This window comes from Propithecus coquereli, unplaced genomic scaffold, assembly GCF_000956105.1.
Source record: "Propithecus coquereli isolate 6110/MARCELLA unplaced genomic scaffold, Pcoq_1.0 Scaffold268, whole genome shotgun sequence".
NCBI classification, from domain to species: domain Eukaryota; kingdom Metazoa; phylum Chordata; class Mammalia; order Primates; family Indriidae; genus Propithecus; species Propithecus coquereli.
Window position 1 is genome coordinate 982322 of NW_012148263.1, and position 19926 is coordinate 1002247.

The window sequence follows — 19926 nt, forward strand, 5'->3', positions numbered from 1 at the left end:
CATATGAGTCAGTGATTCCACTCATATGTATATACCCAAGAGAACTGCAAACATGTTCACACAAAAACTTGTACATAGATATTCATAGCAACATTATTTATTATAGCCCCAAAGTAGAAACAACCCCAATGCCCATCAGTGGATGGATGGATAAACAAAATGTAGTATTCATGTAACAGAATATTATTCAGTCATAAAAAGGAATGAAGTACTGATACTGTCGTCCCTTGGTATCTGCAGGGGATTGTCTCTAGGATCCCCTGTGGATGTCAAAATCCACAGACAGATGCTAAAGTCTCTTATATAAAATGGTGTGATATTTGCATATAACCTATGCACATCTTCCATATACTTTAAATCATCATTATAGATTACCTATAATGCCTGATATAATGTAAATGCTATATAAATAGTTGTTTTACTATATTCTTTAGGGAATAATGACAAGAAAAAAAATCTGTGCATGTTCATTACAGATACAACCATCCATTTTTTTTTTTTCCCATTTTTGATCTTTGGTTGGTTGAATCTGATAAGGAACCCATGGGTAGAGAGGGCTGACTGTACATCCTATGACACAGATAAACCTTGAAAACATTGTGCCAAGTGAAAGAAGCCAGCCATGAAAGGTCATATATTTTCTGATTCCATTTAAATGAAATATGAAATATCCAGAATAGGCAAATCCATAGAGACAGAAAGTAAATTACTGGTTGTCAGGGCCTGGAAGAGTGGCTGCTAACATGTATGGTGTATCCTTTTGGGGTGATAAAAATGTTCTAAATTTAGATAGTGGTGTTGGTTGAACAACTTTGTGAAAATACCAAAAAATATTTTATATTTTAAAAGGATGAATTTATTTTATGGTATATGAATTATATCTTAATAAAGCTGTTTAGTTTTTTTAAAAAGAAGCAGATAGCACACAAACACACCTTTCTAACTTAAAACTTACATTTTCTGTGAGGGTCATGTTTTCTTTGCTGATATTTAATGCTGTTGTCATTAAAGCCAGATTTATGATGTTGATTTACTTGTCTTATTTCTTGAGGTAGAACTGTACCCTGAAAGTTAAAATTCTTATAAATTAGTTAAATAAAACCTTAATACTGTAACTACTTATTTTTCTCAATTTTTAATAAATGATCACTTTATTATTTTTATAAAAATCATATAGCTCACTAGAAAAAAACTTACTACAGAAAAGTACAGAGAATTTTAAGAGCTATCCAAATTCCACGACCAGAATCATTAACATAATGACTATTACTCCAGACATTTCTCTATGCATTAGATACCAAAATACACAGAAAACAATCATTTTACAAAAACAGCACTTTCTTTTTTTCTTTTGTTTTGAGACAGAGTCTCACTCTGTCACCTGAGCTAGAGTGCAGTGGCGTGATCATAGCTCACGGTAACCTCAAACTCCTGGGGTTGAGCAATCCTCCTGCCCTAGCCTTCAGAGTAGCTAGGACTACAGGCACGAGCCACTACACCTGACTAAATTTTTCTATTTTTTGTGGAGACGGGGTCTCACTCTTCTTCAAGCTGGTCTCAAACTCTTGACCACAAGGAACCCTTCCACCTCGGCCTCCCAGATTGCTAGGATAACAGGTGTGAACCACTGCACCTGGCCCAAAAATGCTATTTTCAACAGAAAGAATTAAATCTAATTTTGAAGTTAACAAATGCAGAAACTAAGGAAAATACTAAACTTTAGGTAAACGTCTCTTCATGATAGAAATACCAGTTTCTAAAGATCCCTCTAGAATTATTTCAAAATAATCCTACCTCTTGGGTGGGTGGGGGGGGGGGGGGGAAGTGAGCAGGAGTTATAGAAGAAATAGGATTAGATATGGGCAATGTAGGGTCTGAGTATCTGTGGGTTCATTTATACTATTTTCTTGATTTTATGTTTAAAATTTTCCATTGAAAAGTTGAAAAAAATTTATCATTTCTGACTCTATGTTAAGAAAGTTGAAGATATTAGCCAATTTATATGTTCCTTCTCCCAACACCTGATTTTTATTAATATTTATATTTTCAAGGTTTTTAAATGATGAAAGAATTCACTACCAGATAGTCTGATTATAAAGTTACAGTAACTGAGACACTTCATAAATGGATATAATTAGCAAAATGGCATGAGTAAGTTTCCTATAAATATAAAGATTCTATCAAATTCTTTTGTTTTTTGATAGGGAGAAAAAGCCTGAAGGCAACAAGGGATAGCCAATTTGCCATAGTTGAAGCAGCAAGAGGAAGGAATAGTGGAGGCTGGAGAAGCTCAATACAAATTAATTAGTTCACAGTTTTGCTTTTGGCAGGTCCTATTTATTTTCTTCTCAGCACAGACAAATGAACACTGGGTAAAAAGACATATTATGTCCTAGCTGGTAGTGGGCATGCTCCAAAGTAGTTGTGATATGCAAAATAATGTGAAGGAAGATCCAATGAGCTCACATGCACAGGAAAACACCCAGGGCTCTTCAGTCTTTAAGAGTCAAAATGGCATGAGATTTCTATTATTATAGTACAACGGCTGGTGGGGTTTTGGACTATAGCAGTACATCACAGGGAGTTCTGACACTGAGGAAAGGAATGTAAACATTAGGATCAATACTATATGGTGATCACTCCAACATGGAAAAAAAAAACACATTAGGATCAACAGATGATAAGTACGAACAAATATCATGTGAGTGTCTACTACGTGCCAGGCATAGTAAAATAAACTTTGTATCCATTATCTTAATATCATTATAGCAATGCTATCATCATGATAATGCTATGTTATATTTTGAATCCATTTTATAGATGAGGCTCAAAGTGATAAAGTAATTTGGTCACAGAACTAAATAGTGGGAAAGCTGACATTTGAGCTCTAACTCCAAACCCCATACTCATGGTATCACTTCAGAGAAAATGTGTGCCATAAGTTTAATTAGAAAGCAAATATTATGGTTTTGAGTATAGTTCTTTGGGTTGTTCTATTTGATATCTATGTGAAGCTATTTGTGTTAGTCATACTGTCATGTTTTGCCAATAAAATCTTGATTTTTTTTTTTTAATTACAGTGACTTCTCTTGAATTTGCTCATCAGATGAATACCAGTCTAGGTTACTTATTAATCATCATGGATAGAAATGTTATATCTGGCAGCTCATAATTCTTGGAACATACAAGAGATACAACATGGGAGGGTTCAGCTGAAATAAATAGTGAAATAGCACCCAGTAATAGGAGCTGCACACAGAAGATGATGAGAAAATCAAGTAGTTATCAAGAAATAGCAGATCTTAACTGAGACCTAGGGGGATGCTGGTAGTGAGAGAAGAAAGAGTATTCTCGGCGGAAAGAACAAAAACCAAGGCCGGGCGCGGTGGCTCACGCCTGTAATCCTAGCTCTCTGGGAGGCCGAGGCGGGCGGATTGTTTGAGCTCAGGAGTTCGAAACCAGCCTGAGCAAGAGCGAGACCCCGTCTCTACTAAAAATAGAAAGAAATTAATTGGACAACTAAAAATACATAGAAAAAATTAGCCGGGCATGGTGGCGCATGCGGGTAGTCCCAGCTACTCGAGAGGCTGAGGCAGGAGGATTGCTTGAGCCCAGGAGTTTGAGGTTACTGTGAGCTAGGATGACGCCACGGCACTCTAGCCTGGGCAACACAGTAAGACTCTGTCTCAAAAAAAAAAAAAAAAGAACAAAAACCAAAAAAGGAACATATAACCCCAAAATGGGAATCATTTGTTTGTGGGGAAAAGGGAAAGTAAAGACACTAATCTGACTGGATCAGACTATTTTACCAAATAGTTGAACATACTTTATATGAATTAGGTAGAGTTAGATTACCGAAGGCCTTAGATACTAGTTTGAGGAATTGAGGTTGGATTCCAGTAGTACTAAACAGGGAGCCCTATACATTCTAGAGTACTAGAGCAACACTATTTTCGGGATGGAAAAGATCTCAGAGATCATCTAAATCCAATGCCTTCATTTTATACATCAGCCCACAGAGGCCCAGGGAAATAGATTTGCTCAATTTGGGTCACAAAACTTGATTTCCTGATTCTGAGTCCAATACCATACTTATCCCACTACACTGCTTCAGGGCATAAACTGAGTTCAAACCCAGGAGGTATTTTGCCCAATTATGCCTTGAAGCTAACACAAGTGAAAGGGTCTTTAAGATTAATCAGGCAGTAGTAGGTAAGAAGGACTATAAGTCAAAGAGATAAGAAATAGAGACGATAGAGAGGAGGCTAATCTAGGCCAAGGATGACAATCTAAAGTCCATTTTGGGGAACTAAGAAGGAGAAGAAAGATTTAGGATCTTCACTGCAAAGAAAAAAAATTGAGAGGAAGCAAAAATTTTTGACTCCAAGCTTTTTAGATTATATGGCTGGGGAAATGGTGGTGTCAGAAACAAGGATAAGAGGCTTTAAATGAGGTCAATTCTGGGACATCTAAAGGTTGAGATGATGGTGGAATATTCAGCTACATCTGTCTTCTAGAAAGCTGGAGATTTTGGATTAAATCTTGACCGAGAGGTTGGAGCCAAAGACATATTAGTTGTACTTAACAGAGAGCTAAGAGTCAAAGTCATTAGTCAAGCAGTAAGGCAAAAGGGAAAACAAAATTATTGTTGAGTTTAGGGGAGCAGTCCCTAGTGAAAGGTTGGAAGAGCAGGAATTAATAAAGATACTGAATATACAAGTAAAGGCAAGAAGGGACACAGGGTAATAATACCTTTTAGAGCAAAACTCCTTGAAAGAATTGCCTATATTTGCTGGCTCCAATTTCTCTGCTCCCTTTCTTAATCCACTCTAATTAGTTTTTCATTCCCATTACTATACTGAAACTATTCTTTAAAGATTCCCAATGACCTTCATGTGCTAAGCCCTATGGTTAATTCTCAATTTTCATCTTAATTGATCCCTCAGCAGCACTTCACACAATTGATCACTCTGCTCTCCTCACATCTATTCTTCACTTGGAATCAGAACACCACCTTTCCCTGGTTTTCTTTCTGTCTCATTGGCTATTATTTCTGTCTTCTTTCTCAGTTTCACCTAATCTCTTGGACTCTGTAAAGATGGAATGCTCTAAGGCTAAGTCATGGGACCTTTTCTCTGTCTACATCCTTAGATAGATAGATATAAATACATACACAAACATATACATACAGACATACATATATGATGACTGCCAAATTTTTCTCTCCAGTCCTCCAAGATCTTTAGACTCAAATGTCCAACTCTATATCTCCATTTGAATGCTTAACATACATTTCAAACTTATCATGTCCAAAATTGAACTCTTGATCTCCCCCCACAAACCTACTTGACCTGAAATTGTTCCTATCTCAATTAATAGCCACTCTGTTTTTTTACACACACCTTAAGAATCACATTCTTTATTCCTTCCTTTCTCTTTTACCCCTATATCCGATTCGTCATCAGCTGGAAATCTCTTCCAACTATGTCTAGAATTGAACCATTTCTCACAGGCTCCTGCTATCCTGGTCCAAATTCATATCACCTCTCACCTTCATGATTACAGAAGTCTCCTAACTAACCTGTTTCCACTCCGGCTCCTCTATACTCTATTTTCAAGATGGCAGCCAGAGTGATCCTATTAAAATATAAGTCAGAGATCATGTCCCTCTGCTGCTCAAAGCCCTGTACTGATTCCCTGTTTCACTGAGTAAAAGCCAATGTTTCTATAATGGGCCTGGAAGGTCATATACAATATCAACGTGTCACCTCTCTAACCACATTTTCTATAAGTCATTCTATTGCTTCAGCCACAATGGATCTTCTTTCTCTTCCTTGAGTATGCCAAGGATGGTCCCCACAACAAGACTTTTGATTTTGTCTGGAATACTCTCTCCCACTAATTTCATTCAAATCTTTGCTCAAATTGTTACTTGATCATTCTATTTACCTTACTTCCCCTCTGCTCAATACTCCCTATCCTCCTTTCCTGAAAATTTCCTCAAACTTAAGGTATTATCTTCTAATATACCATGTAATTTATTTATCTTATTGGCCTTTCCTTCTTAAAATACTAATTTTATGAGGGCCAGGATTTTCCTTTTGTTTACTGCTAAATTCTCATTGTATAGAACAATGCCTGGTACATGGTATGCACTCAATAAATATGTGTTGAATGAAAGATAATGAAAGATTCCAGAAGAATGAATTGGAAAATCTGGATATGGATTACATTTAGACAGAAAGGATTTATGGATGATCTAAGGAAAATTTATAATAGCATACTGGCAGAGGAGACCTGTGCATCTTGTCATCCTCATTCTTTATGTTTATTTTACCATCATTCCCTTTGCAATTTTCTCCTCTCTAGCTCTGACAATACTACCTTCACTGTAGGACATTAGAATAAATGAGGCTCTGATGGTATAGGTTACTGGTTTATAAATTTGACAGAACATTCCTTTTTGACCTTAGCTGAGAATATAGGTAACTAGCAAAAAATGTAGGAATTCATTCCTTTTTCCCTTCCTTTCTTTGTCTGAGTCTCTACTCTTTTAGCAGCATTTCTCTCCTCTTCTAATCTCTATCAAGGAATGTGGACTTGCTCATTTATATTCAAGATAACCAACTGCCAGCATAAAGTTATACATTCAAGTGGAAAAGAATAAATTAATAAAAGCAATTAAGGACTTTGTTGAATTTAAAATATAGTTATTATGACTTTGTGAACAACTAAAAAAACCCCAAAACTGACTTAAAAGAGAAATTATCTATACTCTGACTCACTGGACCAAAATTTTTATATATGTCTGAAAAGAATTATGGAAGTTCATGATCAAATTTTATTTTCTATTTTTTGAGATTTCATTAAAAAAATCATTGCATTCTTAAGAAGGAATACTAACCTTCTCTGGTACAGTTGGCTGAAAGTGTTGAACCTTACTGGAACCCTGTAAGGACTGCCAAATGTTGCAAAATTCATCGTCATCTTTAGTAGGTACCTAGCAAAGCACAAACAATTTCTTAAGGCAATGAAATGAAGAAATAAAGATTCATATTAAAAATCAAATAATTTATTGAAGTTATTCAGTGGTGAACAGGACATTAAACTAACTTTCATTATCTGAAATCTCTCAGTTCTTTCTAGAGCTCAGCATAATCATCACAAAAGTATTCTACTTGAGTGAAACTGGTCTTTTTCATATGCAATTGGTTTTGGATGGTTTTACTGAAAAGTATTTAAAGCATAACAAACACTATAAAAGATGATACTGAATCAATATGCCCACCAACATATATTTTTGTCTTTTAATGTACTAGTATATTATCTCACCCTAACAACTAAATATTTTATTTTAAAAATCTTCATTTTACACAAAAATAATCTAATAAATTATTATGATAAATCAATTTCATGTAGATTAAAACTCTGAAAAAATATGCTCCAAATTTTGACAGTGGTTAACCTATGAGATTTGAGAGGTTTTTTTCTTGCATTTCCTTTGTTATCATTTATTTATCTGTGTTTTCCAACTGGTCTATAATAAACATGTATTACTTGGGTTAAAAAATGTGGTTAAAACAAGATTTGGGGCCATGGAATTAAATGAAGTGTCTCACATGAGACGAATCAATTTTTGTCCCCAGAAAGATGAAATAAAGGAAATCATCCATGAGTTGCATGGTAGGGACTTGAAAATTGCTTGTGATAAATGTGATACAGTCCTCTCCTCTTCAGCTTTCAAATTTATGTCATTCATAGCTAACATAGGACATTTAAATTACGTAAGAAAAAAATTAAATGTTAATTTGGAAAGAAAACATGAACATTTTCAAGCTCCTTATTTAAATAAATGTATTTCTTCTCTAATGTAAGTATAATTTTATAAGAGAGGTAAGTATTATTGATAGCATTTTTTACTAGCCTGCTATCTTTAAAACAAATCTGGAATTGACTTGAAGCAAAACTTTTTAAATAAAAAAGGAAAACTAAGTCAAATTATGTTTCTGCTTACAAAGTTTGCTGTGATTTGTAAAAGGGATGGAGAGAAATTAAAAGACTGAGAATCTTACTTGAGTAGGAACAAAAAGTGATTGGGGGGAATGGTTTAGGTATCCTAAATGTCCAGATGAAACTGGTGAATTTGAGCTATAGTGATTCACAGCTGGTTGTGGTTTCACAATGGCTGTCAACTTCTGATTTCCAGTTTCAGAGCGACTCCCGTGAGAAAGGTTCACCAAGGCACTTGTTGGCAGTCGATAACCTCTTCCCGGTGAACATCTAAAAGTAAAAAGTTACATAAGGGTCAGAGGGAAATAATACTAAATGTATTAAGAAGAATCAAATAATTTTTGGGTTGACAATCCATCAGCAGAAATAAACATTACTTTTTATTTCAGTAGAGGAACTTTAACTCATAGAAAGATCTTACTTTATATGATACATTTCTAAAAAGTTTCCTAATAAACCATTCAGTACTTACTAAGTGGGAAAAAGCCCAGTTCTGTTCTAGGGTGTGTGTGTGTGTGTGTGTGTGTGTGTGTGTGTGTGTGTGTGTGTGTGTGTGTGTGTGTGTGTGTGTGTGTGTGGGTTGGCTTGCCCTTAAGAAGCTTGCATCTTAATTGCTGAGTATAACTGAATATTTATGAATTAAATGTCAGACTTCTTAAAAAACAACAACTGTGGTTTGTACAGTCTAGGTTATGAAAGCCCAGGAGCTACCTGACTGTGGAACCATTCTCAATGTGGCTCTTCCTAAGAAATAAGATACATATTAATATGTGATAGCTTTGATCTCATTTTTCAATTGATCAACTATTGAGTCCAGCCCTTTTTAATCCTCATTTTCCTATCTTAAAGTTCTGTGCCTGGACCTGGGAAGGCTTTAGAGACTAGTATTTGTGATTTCTTTCCTTCACGGCCTTGAAAGACATTAAAATAAGCCTTCTCTTGTCATAAGTTTTCAGCTCTATCACTTAATTTTTTCTCTTTGAGAATACAATTTTCTTTGGTCACATGTAGGTAAACAAAAAAAATAAAGAGAGAATACAATTTTCTCATATTGAAAGATAGTAGAAAAGTAGAGTTTTTATGAGAAACCTTTGTAAGTTCAATGTTGCTAGAAATATTTTCATGAAAACTACACTTACTAAAGATTCTGCATTACAGAAATGACTACACTGCAGGCATGTAATCTTTTACACAGCCTTTTATTAATATCAGTCAAGAAATTCACTGCCCTTAACTAGGAAAGGGAAAAAAAGACACTGAGAAAGAAAATATACAATTATATTAAAAGTTTATTTTGAAAGTTAGTGAACCAAAGTTATTGGTAATCAAACATTTTCATGAAAAATAAAATCCAGATTCTGCTGCTGCATGTGAAGAGTGCCAAAAGTCCTTGGGTAACAAGCATATTCAAGTTGTGAAGCAACAATAATAGTGTCCTGCAGGTGACCACCTGATATAAGGACTAAAGATTGTGATTTTATGAAATGAGGTTAAATAAGAGTAATTAATTTTTTTATTATAATTACCCATTAATCAACATAGAGAATAAAAAGAAACTAAGCTAAATTCAGTTCAGTTTTCTAGCTGATTTTTAGAAGGGAGAAAACTGGAAAGGATTTCCTTTCATCCTCCCCATAATCTAGTGAAATATATGTATCTTCATTACGGATGAGGAAATTGAGGGTCAGACACTTCACTAACCTACCCTAGGTAACACAGTGTTTAAGTGAGAGAGCTCACACTTTCTGATACACCATGGTGACTTTATCATGATCCTTATTCTTATAACTAAACTTTCTATCAGAATTCCCCTGAAAGATACTCAGTCTCACCCACATTAAATTAAAAATAATCCAACCCTCTTCTTTTAAACCCAACCTCTGGTTATCTTTTCTCCTTCCCTTCATAGTCATACTTGTCAAGGGTCATCTCAATTTCCTGCCTCCATTACTACACCTGCCGTTCACTCCTCAAACCACCTCAATCTGTCTTGAGTACTCATGATTCCACTAAAACTGATGACAAAGATTTACAGGTCACTAAATTCAAAGGATGTTTCTATTCCTCAAGTTATTTAACCAAATGTCCTTTGTTGCATATACTAGTCCCTCTTCCCGAACACTTGTCACCACTCCTTCCTCTTCGCCTAGTCAATTATAATTCATTCTTCAAGTCCCATCTTAAATATCACTTCCTCAAGGAGGTTTTTCTGGAACTCTCAGTACAGATCATTCCCTATTTATAGAAATATGCAATTCTTCCCAGTACTTGTCACATTTTAATTAGATAATTAATATTGTGATCAGTTGCTTAATTATCTCCCTCACTAAAATGAAAGCTCTGTGAGGGTAGAAAGTATGTCTGTCTTATTGAATATAATATCCCTAGTAGCATAGCAAGTATGATGTCTTATACATCCTATGAACTCAAACTGTGGATAAATAAACAAGTAATGCAAATTCATTGACCACATGGACATATTCATAAAGTGCAACTGTCATCTAGAAACACAAACCTTATTGTTAAGCCTCCGGGAAATTCTTCATCAAATAATACTTCAAAGAGTACATCAGCTTCTCTATTAGCTGTTAAAAGAGAGAGAGAGAGATAGAGAGAGAGAGAGACACTAAATAGTTATATGATGAAAATTCAGCAGATAAGTTTTTGGAGTGCTTCGAAGCATTTATTTTGAAAATTCAGGATATGATATAAAATATTCTAGATATAAAGAATGGCATAATAATGATACAATGTACATCATGTTAGCTAAGAAACAGAATACTAGTGCCTCAGAAGACCATTGTGTCCCAATTCCCAGCTAGGTAACCACTATCTTCAATTTGGCAGTCATGATTCCTATACATTCTTTATACTTTTACTACCTATGTACATATCTGAAAATAATATGGAGTATTGTTTTATTAGCTTTGAAACATTATATACATGACATCATAAAGAATATATTCTTTTGCAACTTATTTTTATTTGTTTCAACATATTTGTGAGATTCACCCATCTGAGTATGTGTTCATTCAGTTTTCTGGATATATAGTTTCCTATCTATGGATATACCATAATTTATCCATTCTCCAGCTGGTAACTATTTAGGTGATTTCTAACTTTTGCTATCACAAACAACGCTACCATGAACATCATATAAATGTGTCTTTTATACAAATGAATATTCCCCAGGGCAAAAGTAAAATTGTTAGGTCTTAGGGAATGCACTTTAAAAAAAAAACAGGTTTATTGAGGTATAACTGATATAAGTTGCACATATTTAAAGTATAAAATTTAATGAGTTTTGACATATGTAATTAACCATTAAGCCATCATAAGCAAGATAATCACTCCCAAAAGTCTCCTATGTCCTTTTGTAATCCGAGCCCTCCTTCCCCAGGCAACCACCAAAAATCTGTTATCACCATACATTAGTTTGCATTTCTAGAATTTTATATAAATGAAATCATATAGTGTGTATTCCATTTTATCTGGCTTCTTTCAGTATAATTATTTTGAGAGCCATATATGTGTGCATCAGTAGTTTCTTTCTTTTTTTATAGCTAAGAATTATTCTATCGCATAGCTATCCAGGGATTTATTTATCCATTCAACTGTTGATGGGCATAGAGGTTGATTCAGTTATAGCTACTAAAGCTGCTATGAAGATTCATGAACAAGGCTTTATGTGGATTTAAGCCTTCATTTCTCTTGGGTAAACACCTTAGAATGGTTGGACTCTATGATAGATCTATGTTTAGCTTTTTAAGAACCTACCAAACTGCTTTCCAAAGTGGCTGTATCATTTTACATTTCTGGTGGCAATACAGGAGAGTTCTATTTGCTCCACATCATTGTTGCCACTTGGTATGGTCACTCTTTTTAATTTAGGTAATTCTATTTGGTGTTGGGTAATATCTTATTGTGGTTTTAATTTGCATTTCCCTAATGACTACTGATGCTGAGCATCTTTTCATGTGCTTATTCACCATCCATATAACTTCTATGGTAAAATATGGTGTTTTTTTTTTTTTTTTTGCTCATTTTAAAAATTGGGTTATTTGGCCTATTATTAAGTTGCAAAAATTCTTTACATATTCTAAATACAAGTATTTCATTGGATTTATATTTTGCTAATAGTTTCTTTGTGGCTTGCCTTTTCATTTCTGTAATAGTGTCTTTTGAAGAGTAAGTTTTTTGTTTTGATAAACCCAAATTATTAATACTGTCTTTTATACATTAGGCTTTTTCTGTGTTATTTATCGTTACCAAATTATAGGCTATTAAAATTTTCACCTAGAAGTTTTATAATTTTACCTCTTACATTTAAGTCTCTGATTAATTCTGAGCTAATACCTATAGAGGGCGTAAGGTATAAGGGGTTGTGGTTCATCTTTTGCGTATGGTGTCTAATTGTTCCAGCAACATTTGTTAAGAGATAAATTATCCCTTTTCCATCAAATTACCCTGGTACTTGTGTTGAAAAATCAATTGACCATATATGTATGGGTCTATTTCTGGAACTAATTATATTCCACTGATCTATATGTCTATCTTTATGCCAATCCACACTGTTTTTCATTATTCTACCTTTATACATTTTGAAATCCAGTAGTGTAAATTTTCCAACTTTGTTCTTCTTTTTCAAATTGTTCTGGCTAGTCTAGAGTCTTTGCTTTCTAAATAAATTTTACAACTTGCTTATCAGTTTCTACAAAACAGGCTGCTGGGATTTTGATCAGGATTTCTTTGAAATCTATAAATCAAAACAACTGACACAGTAACAATATTGAGTCTTTTGATTCAGGAACAAGATATATCTTTCCATTAGTTGTGGTCATCTTTGATTTCTGTCAACAATGTACTGTTTTTCAGTGTACATGGATTTTTTCCCCCATCTTTTGTCAAATTTATACCTAAGTAATTAATACTTCTTGATGCTAGTATAAGTGGTATTTTTTAAAATTTCAATTTTTGACTGTTCATTGATAATATAAACACAAAACTGATTTTTGTACATTGATGTTATATCCTGCAACTTTGCTAAACTTACTTATTAGTTCTAGTAGCTTTAGAAGCTTTAACTTTACCAGAAATTATTATCAGTGTTATGAGAGTTCTCATTGATCTATATCCTTGGCATATTTTCAGAGACTGATAATTTTTATTAAAAATCTTCCATAATTTGTAATTAGGTATATGAAAGCATTTATTCTTATTTGCCTTTCTTTCCATATGACATACAAACAATATACTTAGTTCAAGTACCTACATATGACATTACTTCTATTTTGAGAGTTTTTAAAGAGACAATTAGGACATTTTGTTAAACCCGACTGGAGTGATTTCTCTGATAGGTCTGTTGTTTTTTTGAACTTTAAATGGACTCATTTTATTTAGATACGTTTATCTAAAAAGGAAACAGTTAACATTACCATAAATGGAAAATCAGTATCACTTGCCATAAATAGAAGGTCATTGTGAAAATAAATTTGATGAAAACAAAACAGCGTAATTAAGTTCTAGGTGAATTCTGGTTTTGCTTTTTTCTATTGCAAATAAGTGTTAGAGAGGTGTCAGGGGCTCGTATCAAATGGAGTCTCTCTTCTTAAAATAATTAGAATTAAAGTAGAATATAAAAGAATTGCTCTATGATCAATATTATTTAATGCACTACCCCTTGTCCCACTTAAAATCATCTCATGGACACTGGAATGTGTTGTACACTTTGGGAGACACTTGTCTAAGATATTTATGATGGTTAATTTTATGTGTCAGTTTGGTCAGGCTATTATGCCCAGTTGTTTGGTCAAACACCCATTCTACATGCTGCTGTGAAGGTATTTTTAAGATGTGATTTAAATTAGTAGATTTTGAGTAAAGCAGATTATCCTCCATAGTGTGGGTGGGCCTCGCCTAATCAGTTGGAGGTCATAAAAGAAAAGATTGAAGACCCCCAAAAGGAAGAAATTCTCTCTTCAGATTGCCTTTGGACTTAAGGCTGCAATATCAACTCTTGCTGGAATTTCAAGTCTGCCAGCCTACCATGCAGATTTCAGAGTTGCCAGTCCCCAGAATCATGTGAGTCAATTCTTTAAAATCAATCAATCAATCTTACTCTCTCCATTCTATTGGTTCTGTTTCTCTGGTGAACCCTGACTATAAAATATTTGACACTGTGCTAGCCACTGGTGGGGATTAGGGGCTACCTCCTCCGTCCCCAGTCCCTTGTTGCCTAGTTTAAACCAGGCCTGCAGAGTTCATCCATCCTCCACCATCTACTTGTACCTTTCAGTGTGATACTTTTTTTTTTTTTCCAACAAGGTCTCCCTCTGTTACCCTGGCTAGAGTGCAGTGACATCATCATAGCTGGCTGCAACCTCACACTCCCAGGCTCAAATGATCCTCCTGCCTCAGCTCCCTGAGTAGCTGGGACTACAGGTGCGGGCTACCAAGCTTGGCTAATTTTTCTATATTTTTTGTAGAGATGGGGTCTCACTCTTGCTCAGGCTGGTCTCAAACTCCTGACCTCAAGCAATCCTCCCACTCAGGCCTACCAAAGTGCTAGGATTGCGGGCGTTAGCCATCACGCATCAATGTGACACTTATATCTAAAATCCAAACCCATGAAAGTGAGGCTCAGTAAAAGGCAGGAGTTTCTCCTCCTAAGGTTTAAGGCGTACCTTTTAGGTTTCCATTTCCTGCCTGGAAGAGGGTCACTTCCTCAAAAGGTTGTTGACAAGAGGAATATTCAGACCCTTCAGGGGAGAACTCACTGGATATGAAGTCTCAGGTGAGGGCAGATGTGAAAAATATTCCCCTTTCTATTCCATGTCCATGGCAGACAAAGTTAATCAATGACAGAGCTCTTTTTGACTCACTGTACATGTAGCCTTAAAATCCTTATCACGTCAAGATTCCAAGAGGCCATTACTACTGATAGTAGTTATCAGAAGAAAGGAAACTTCTATTATCTTATCAGGACAACCTAATTAGAATACCATCAGTAAGCTCAATATTTGAACAGCAGAGGCAGGGCGTTGAACAGATAGCAGCAGGAGATTTGCTTCTTTATATCCATCTATCTGACCTTTACCATGCTAGCCCAGAGCCTGACCCTCCTTTCCTTCTCCTGCATCTGGAAATATATCCAAAAAATTAAAAAAAGAATGAGAAGAAAATTCTCTTTTAGAGGTAGGTGGGCTGGAAAGACCTGAAGAGAATCTGCATATGGAAAATGTGCAGAACCACTGTTCAAAGTTAGGTGGCAATTAGGGGACAGAGTTTAAATCCTAGCTCTGCCACTTATCTGTGTAAACATAGGCAAGTTACTTAATCCCTCAGATGTGGGAATAAGCCTACCTCTCAGGTGGTTGTGAGGGTTAAATACAAAATGTTTAAATGCCTGGCACACTGTTGGCACTAAATATGCAGTTCTCTTAGGTTCATGGCCTGCCTGTTCTTCCTCCTTTTGTGATGGTGACTCCAAAACACCGGGTGCCTGGGACATGGAAGGACAGTGCTGCCAGCACTCACACCCCTGGGTGCATGATGCTGCTCCACGCTGAGGTTGATTTTTTTTTTTTTTTTTTTTTGGAATCTGTGCTATAAAGCTTATCATTCCAGTTATCTCTTTGGGGCATATTTAGATTGTTAGCTGCTTCTTCCCTTTTTTCTCCTCTCTTTTATTTTTTTTATTGTGGTAAAAAATAAATAAAATTTACCATGGTAGCTATTTTTAAGTGTACAGCGTGGTATATTGACACTAGGCACATTATTATGCAACAGATTGATATATGTCTGTTTTACATATTTATAATTTTGTATTTATAAAATTCAAACTAATATATGCATTTAATTTTCAAATCTATTAACTGTAATTAACATCATGTTTGTTTATTTCTTCACAGAAGCTAAGAGATTACCATGGAAATAAAGGTAAAGCTCTGAGCAAGACTAGACAAAAGTCTGCCTAAGGAGAAGTGATGAAAATTTTCTATCAGTTCATGAAAACATATGTATACCCACTAAGATCTTGTATAATTTTAATGTGATATATATAAACTACCAAATTATCAGTGGCCCATTCTCAACTTCTCTTTCTTTTAATCACTTCCTAGATGATTACAAAGACTTTTCTCTGAAAAGTATAACCTAAAAAAACAACTAAAACACAAAAGGATTTAGTTTTTTCCTGATTTATAATTGCTTTCTGCTCTTATACAAAAAACACAAATTTTTGTATTACTTTACAATATAAATGTACTTGAATACATATCAAGTGTTGAGATATTACCCCCTTTAATTCCTATGATGGTGCCCCGAAGGCCAACTGGAACTGAGAAGTTCTCTCTCACGTTTACAACACGATCAAAGAGACGAAATTCTGCATCCCGGTCAGGAATGACTCCATGTTGCTGTTCTAAAGGCTGAAGAGAATAAAGCTATTAACGCAATTTTGAAAAAATTTTTCCTACTAATACACTGAAAACATTTTTGTTCCTTTCATACGTTCAGAGTAAAAGCAACAACTCTGAATTCTTTGATAGGAAACTTACTCTGTATAGCAAATGGGGCTTCACAGTCACTCGTACCTTCTTATTATTCCTTCTTTGCTGAGGAAAAAAGAAAATTTTAAAAATATTTTAAAAATATAAAATTATAAAATCACCGAACTATTCACTACTTTAACATGTCTGAATTTAAGAAAGCCAAATGAAATAATTAACTTTAAGTATATTAAAAGTTCTGCAGCTGCAGCAAGGAGGAATACAATGAACATTTATAAAATGCCTGTAGTCTAATTCTTATTTAAAAACTTTTTAAAGGAAATTTTTTTTGTGGAAGACATATAGAAAAATGCAAAATTATAAGCAAAAGTAAATTCAGCAGCCTGATGAATCTTTAAGTCTACCTATGTATAACTATACACAGTTCAAGGAACATTACTAAGCACAACATAAGAAACCCTTCCCACCTCTCCTACTTACTACCCTTCCCAAAAGTAACCTTATTTTTAACACAAAAGATTAATCTTTTTTGAACTTTTTATACATGTTATCCTATTCAAATGCTTTTTTTTTACTCTAAAAAGAATTACATACAATAGTCAACAAAGATTTATACTTAAATGCTGAAAGAAGAGTTTTCTCCTTTCTTTGCTACTTGTTAGTTCTGTGAACTCATGCTTACCTTTCCTTTTATCTTTAAGATGGAAATAGTATTACTGTTTCATCTTATAAAAATATGAGAATAATTTATATCTATTGCAATCCATAAACTACTATTCTAAGTTTTTTAAGGTGAATTTTTACCTAATAAGAAAAATTTCAGCAGTTTAATTATAGCAGCCACCTATCTTTAGAACACAGCTTATGGGAATTAGTACAAAAGGACACAAAACGATCCCAAGCTACAGAGTCCATAAACTATAGAGTTCATGCATTTATAAGCTATAAAATGCTCAAGCCTTTAAACAGCATCTATGTTCTTACATTATGAGACATTTCATTTATTCTTTCAATAAATAAAGTTTCATTTATGTGCCATGTATCGATTGATGTAGGAGCTGGGGATAAAGCAGTGTACTGTTCTTTTATTATAGTTCAAAGAGATATACAAGAAACAAAATAAGGAAAATACATAGCATGTTTGAAGGTAAAAAGCATAGAGAAAAATAAAGCAGGTGAGGGGGATAGCAGTATGTGGAGACATTGCTATTTTAATAGGTTGAACAGTGAAGGCCTTATTAACAAGGTGTAGGTGTCTATGCTCCCAGCCCATAACAGATCAGATAAACTAAGAGAGTACAATTGGTGCCCACTGACAACAGTAAAACGAAGGAATATGAGGAGAGATTTAAAGGAACTTAAAAAATTAGGCACAAGAACTGTGCCTGCAGTACCTTAAAAGCAACCCATATGCTCTAATAGATCTTGGCATTATTACATTACAGCACTGATGAGAAGACATAGCTATCAAAACCGATTCATTAGGCAAATGAGTAAGCTGAGTAATTTTCATAATAGCTTCCAATCCATACCTAATGTATGAGAAATTTGGAGATTGGCTACTCAAAATGTGGGCACCTGGGAGCTTGTTAGAAATGCAGAATCTTAAGCCTCATCCTAAGCCTACTAAACCAGAACAAATATTTTCACAAGATCTCTTGGTGATTTGTTTGCACCTTAAAGTTTGAGAAATACTGCTCTAGGGGTGGAAGCCAGAATGTATGTTTTTTAAAAAGCTCCCCCAATAATTTTAACAATTAGCTCAGTTGGGAAACCACTGTCCAATAAGAACACTACTAATACTTTTAATGATGATTTTGTATTATAAAGAAAAGTTTAAATTATCTTCAAAAAAAGTTGTATCTATTTTTTAGGTTTTTCTCTTTTTATTTATTACCCTAGTAACATTATAACACTAAAAGGTAAAAAAAATCCCTCCTAACTGCACCTTCTTGATACATTAACAAGTTTTAAAAAAATTCCTGTTTTATCTATATGCATATTAAAAAATGTCATAATAAAAATACTAGACTACAACTTTGTATGTGTACCTTGCTTGCAAAGTAAGGAGAGAATGTGCAAAACTTTAAGCAACCAAATGGGTTAAAATTTGGAAGCTTAAAGTTTTAAGTGTTTGTTAACTGGAAAACTTACTTCAAAACCAAATCTGAACAAATAGATTTCACTCTACATCGAAAGACAAAAAGAAATACAGGCTTTCTATCCTCAACTGCATACCATAACCCTTCAAATATTGAACTCTTGGCTCTGAGCCATATATTTTTTTCCTAGAGAGAAAAAGAGTCATCTAGTGAGGATTTTCTAGTCTGTAATCACAGCTCTTCAGTATTGAAAGGTAGTCTTACTAATAATCTATCTCATGAAGGAAAATAAACTAACAAAAAGCAAACTCATAGCACATAATTGCCCACTGGAAGAGAAAACTCACAAGAAAACTACCCTCTTTGTTTTGTTTAATTAAAACACCTGTGGCCTAACTCATTATCTCTAAGAGTTTCATTTTCTCAGCCTTGAGGAGCCCTAAGTGGACAGTAGGGGTGTGAACTCCCCACTCCAGCTCTCTGCCTCAGTTCCTGCCAGAACTACATTGCAAGGACTCAGATAAGCTGGCCTCACAGAGAAAAGAGAAACATAAAGAGCACCTGCAACAGCTTTGTAGCTGCTTCTGTTATCAGTCTGCCAAAGCAGAGGGGAAAAAAAGCCATTTTCACCCTATAAAACTCCAAACAGCTTTTCTTCAACTGCCTGGCACTTCCCTTCTTTTCTCTCCCTCCCTCCATCCCTTCCTTCCTTCCTTTTCCTCTCTCTCTCTCAAAAATAAACTTTTATATATCCTAACCTCTGTGTGAACAATCTTTCTTACTAGGTGCATGAACACCTAGTGAGCTTTCTACCTTTTCAAGTATGTGATAAGAAAATTTAAATAATAATATTAACAGCTAAGCATTTTTAGGCATTTTAGTAATAGCTAGGCATTATTAGAAGGAGTTTACGTGTATTAGTTTAGTTAATCTTTTTGATAACCCTACGTGGTAGGTACTATTTTATTCCCATTTTACCAATGAGGAAACTAGGTGTGGAAAGGTTAAGTATTTTGCCTAAGGTTATAAGTATTAAAAGAGAAATTCAAACTCAGGGGATGGGGTGGTGGTGGCTTCAGAGTCCAGGTTTTAACTTACTCTAGTATTATTAATAGTTCAAACAAGAGAACGCTGTGTTAGCAAAGCAATATCATTTGAATAAAAAGGCAAATTTGTGAGGAATAAAATCAAAAGTTAAAAAAAAAAGCAATATAATCAATCTATTTTCTATTGTACCATGGTTAAAAAAAAGCAATATAATCAATCTATTTTCTATTGCACCAAGACAGGGGATCAAAATAGAT

The 19926-nt window shown here is 34.5% G+C and overlaps 1 protein-coding gene across 2 annotated transcripts in view; it reads right to left on the reverse strand.

The window, feature by feature from the left end:
- The window catches only part of XRN1 (5'-3' exoribonuclease 1), a 117137-nt gene that overhangs the window by 30622 nt on the left and 66589 nt on the right, over positions 1 to 19926 (reverse strand). For both annotated transcript variants that reach the window (XM_012647443.1, XM_012647442.1), the window contains exons 28-33: positions 16569 to 16625; positions 16307 to 16439; positions 10526 to 10595; positions 8073 to 8280; positions 6905 to 7000; positions 956 to 1064 (exon numbers count right to left, since the gene is read on the reverse strand). In XM_012647443.1, coding sequence (XP_012502897.1) covers positions 956 to 1064; positions 6905 to 7000; positions 8073 to 8280; positions 10526 to 10595; positions 16307 to 16439; positions 16569 to 16625 — 673 coding nt within the window. The remainder of the gene's footprint in view (positions 1 to 955; positions 1065 to 6904; positions 7001 to 8072; positions 8281 to 10525; positions 10596 to 16306; positions 16440 to 16568; positions 16626 to 19926) is intronic.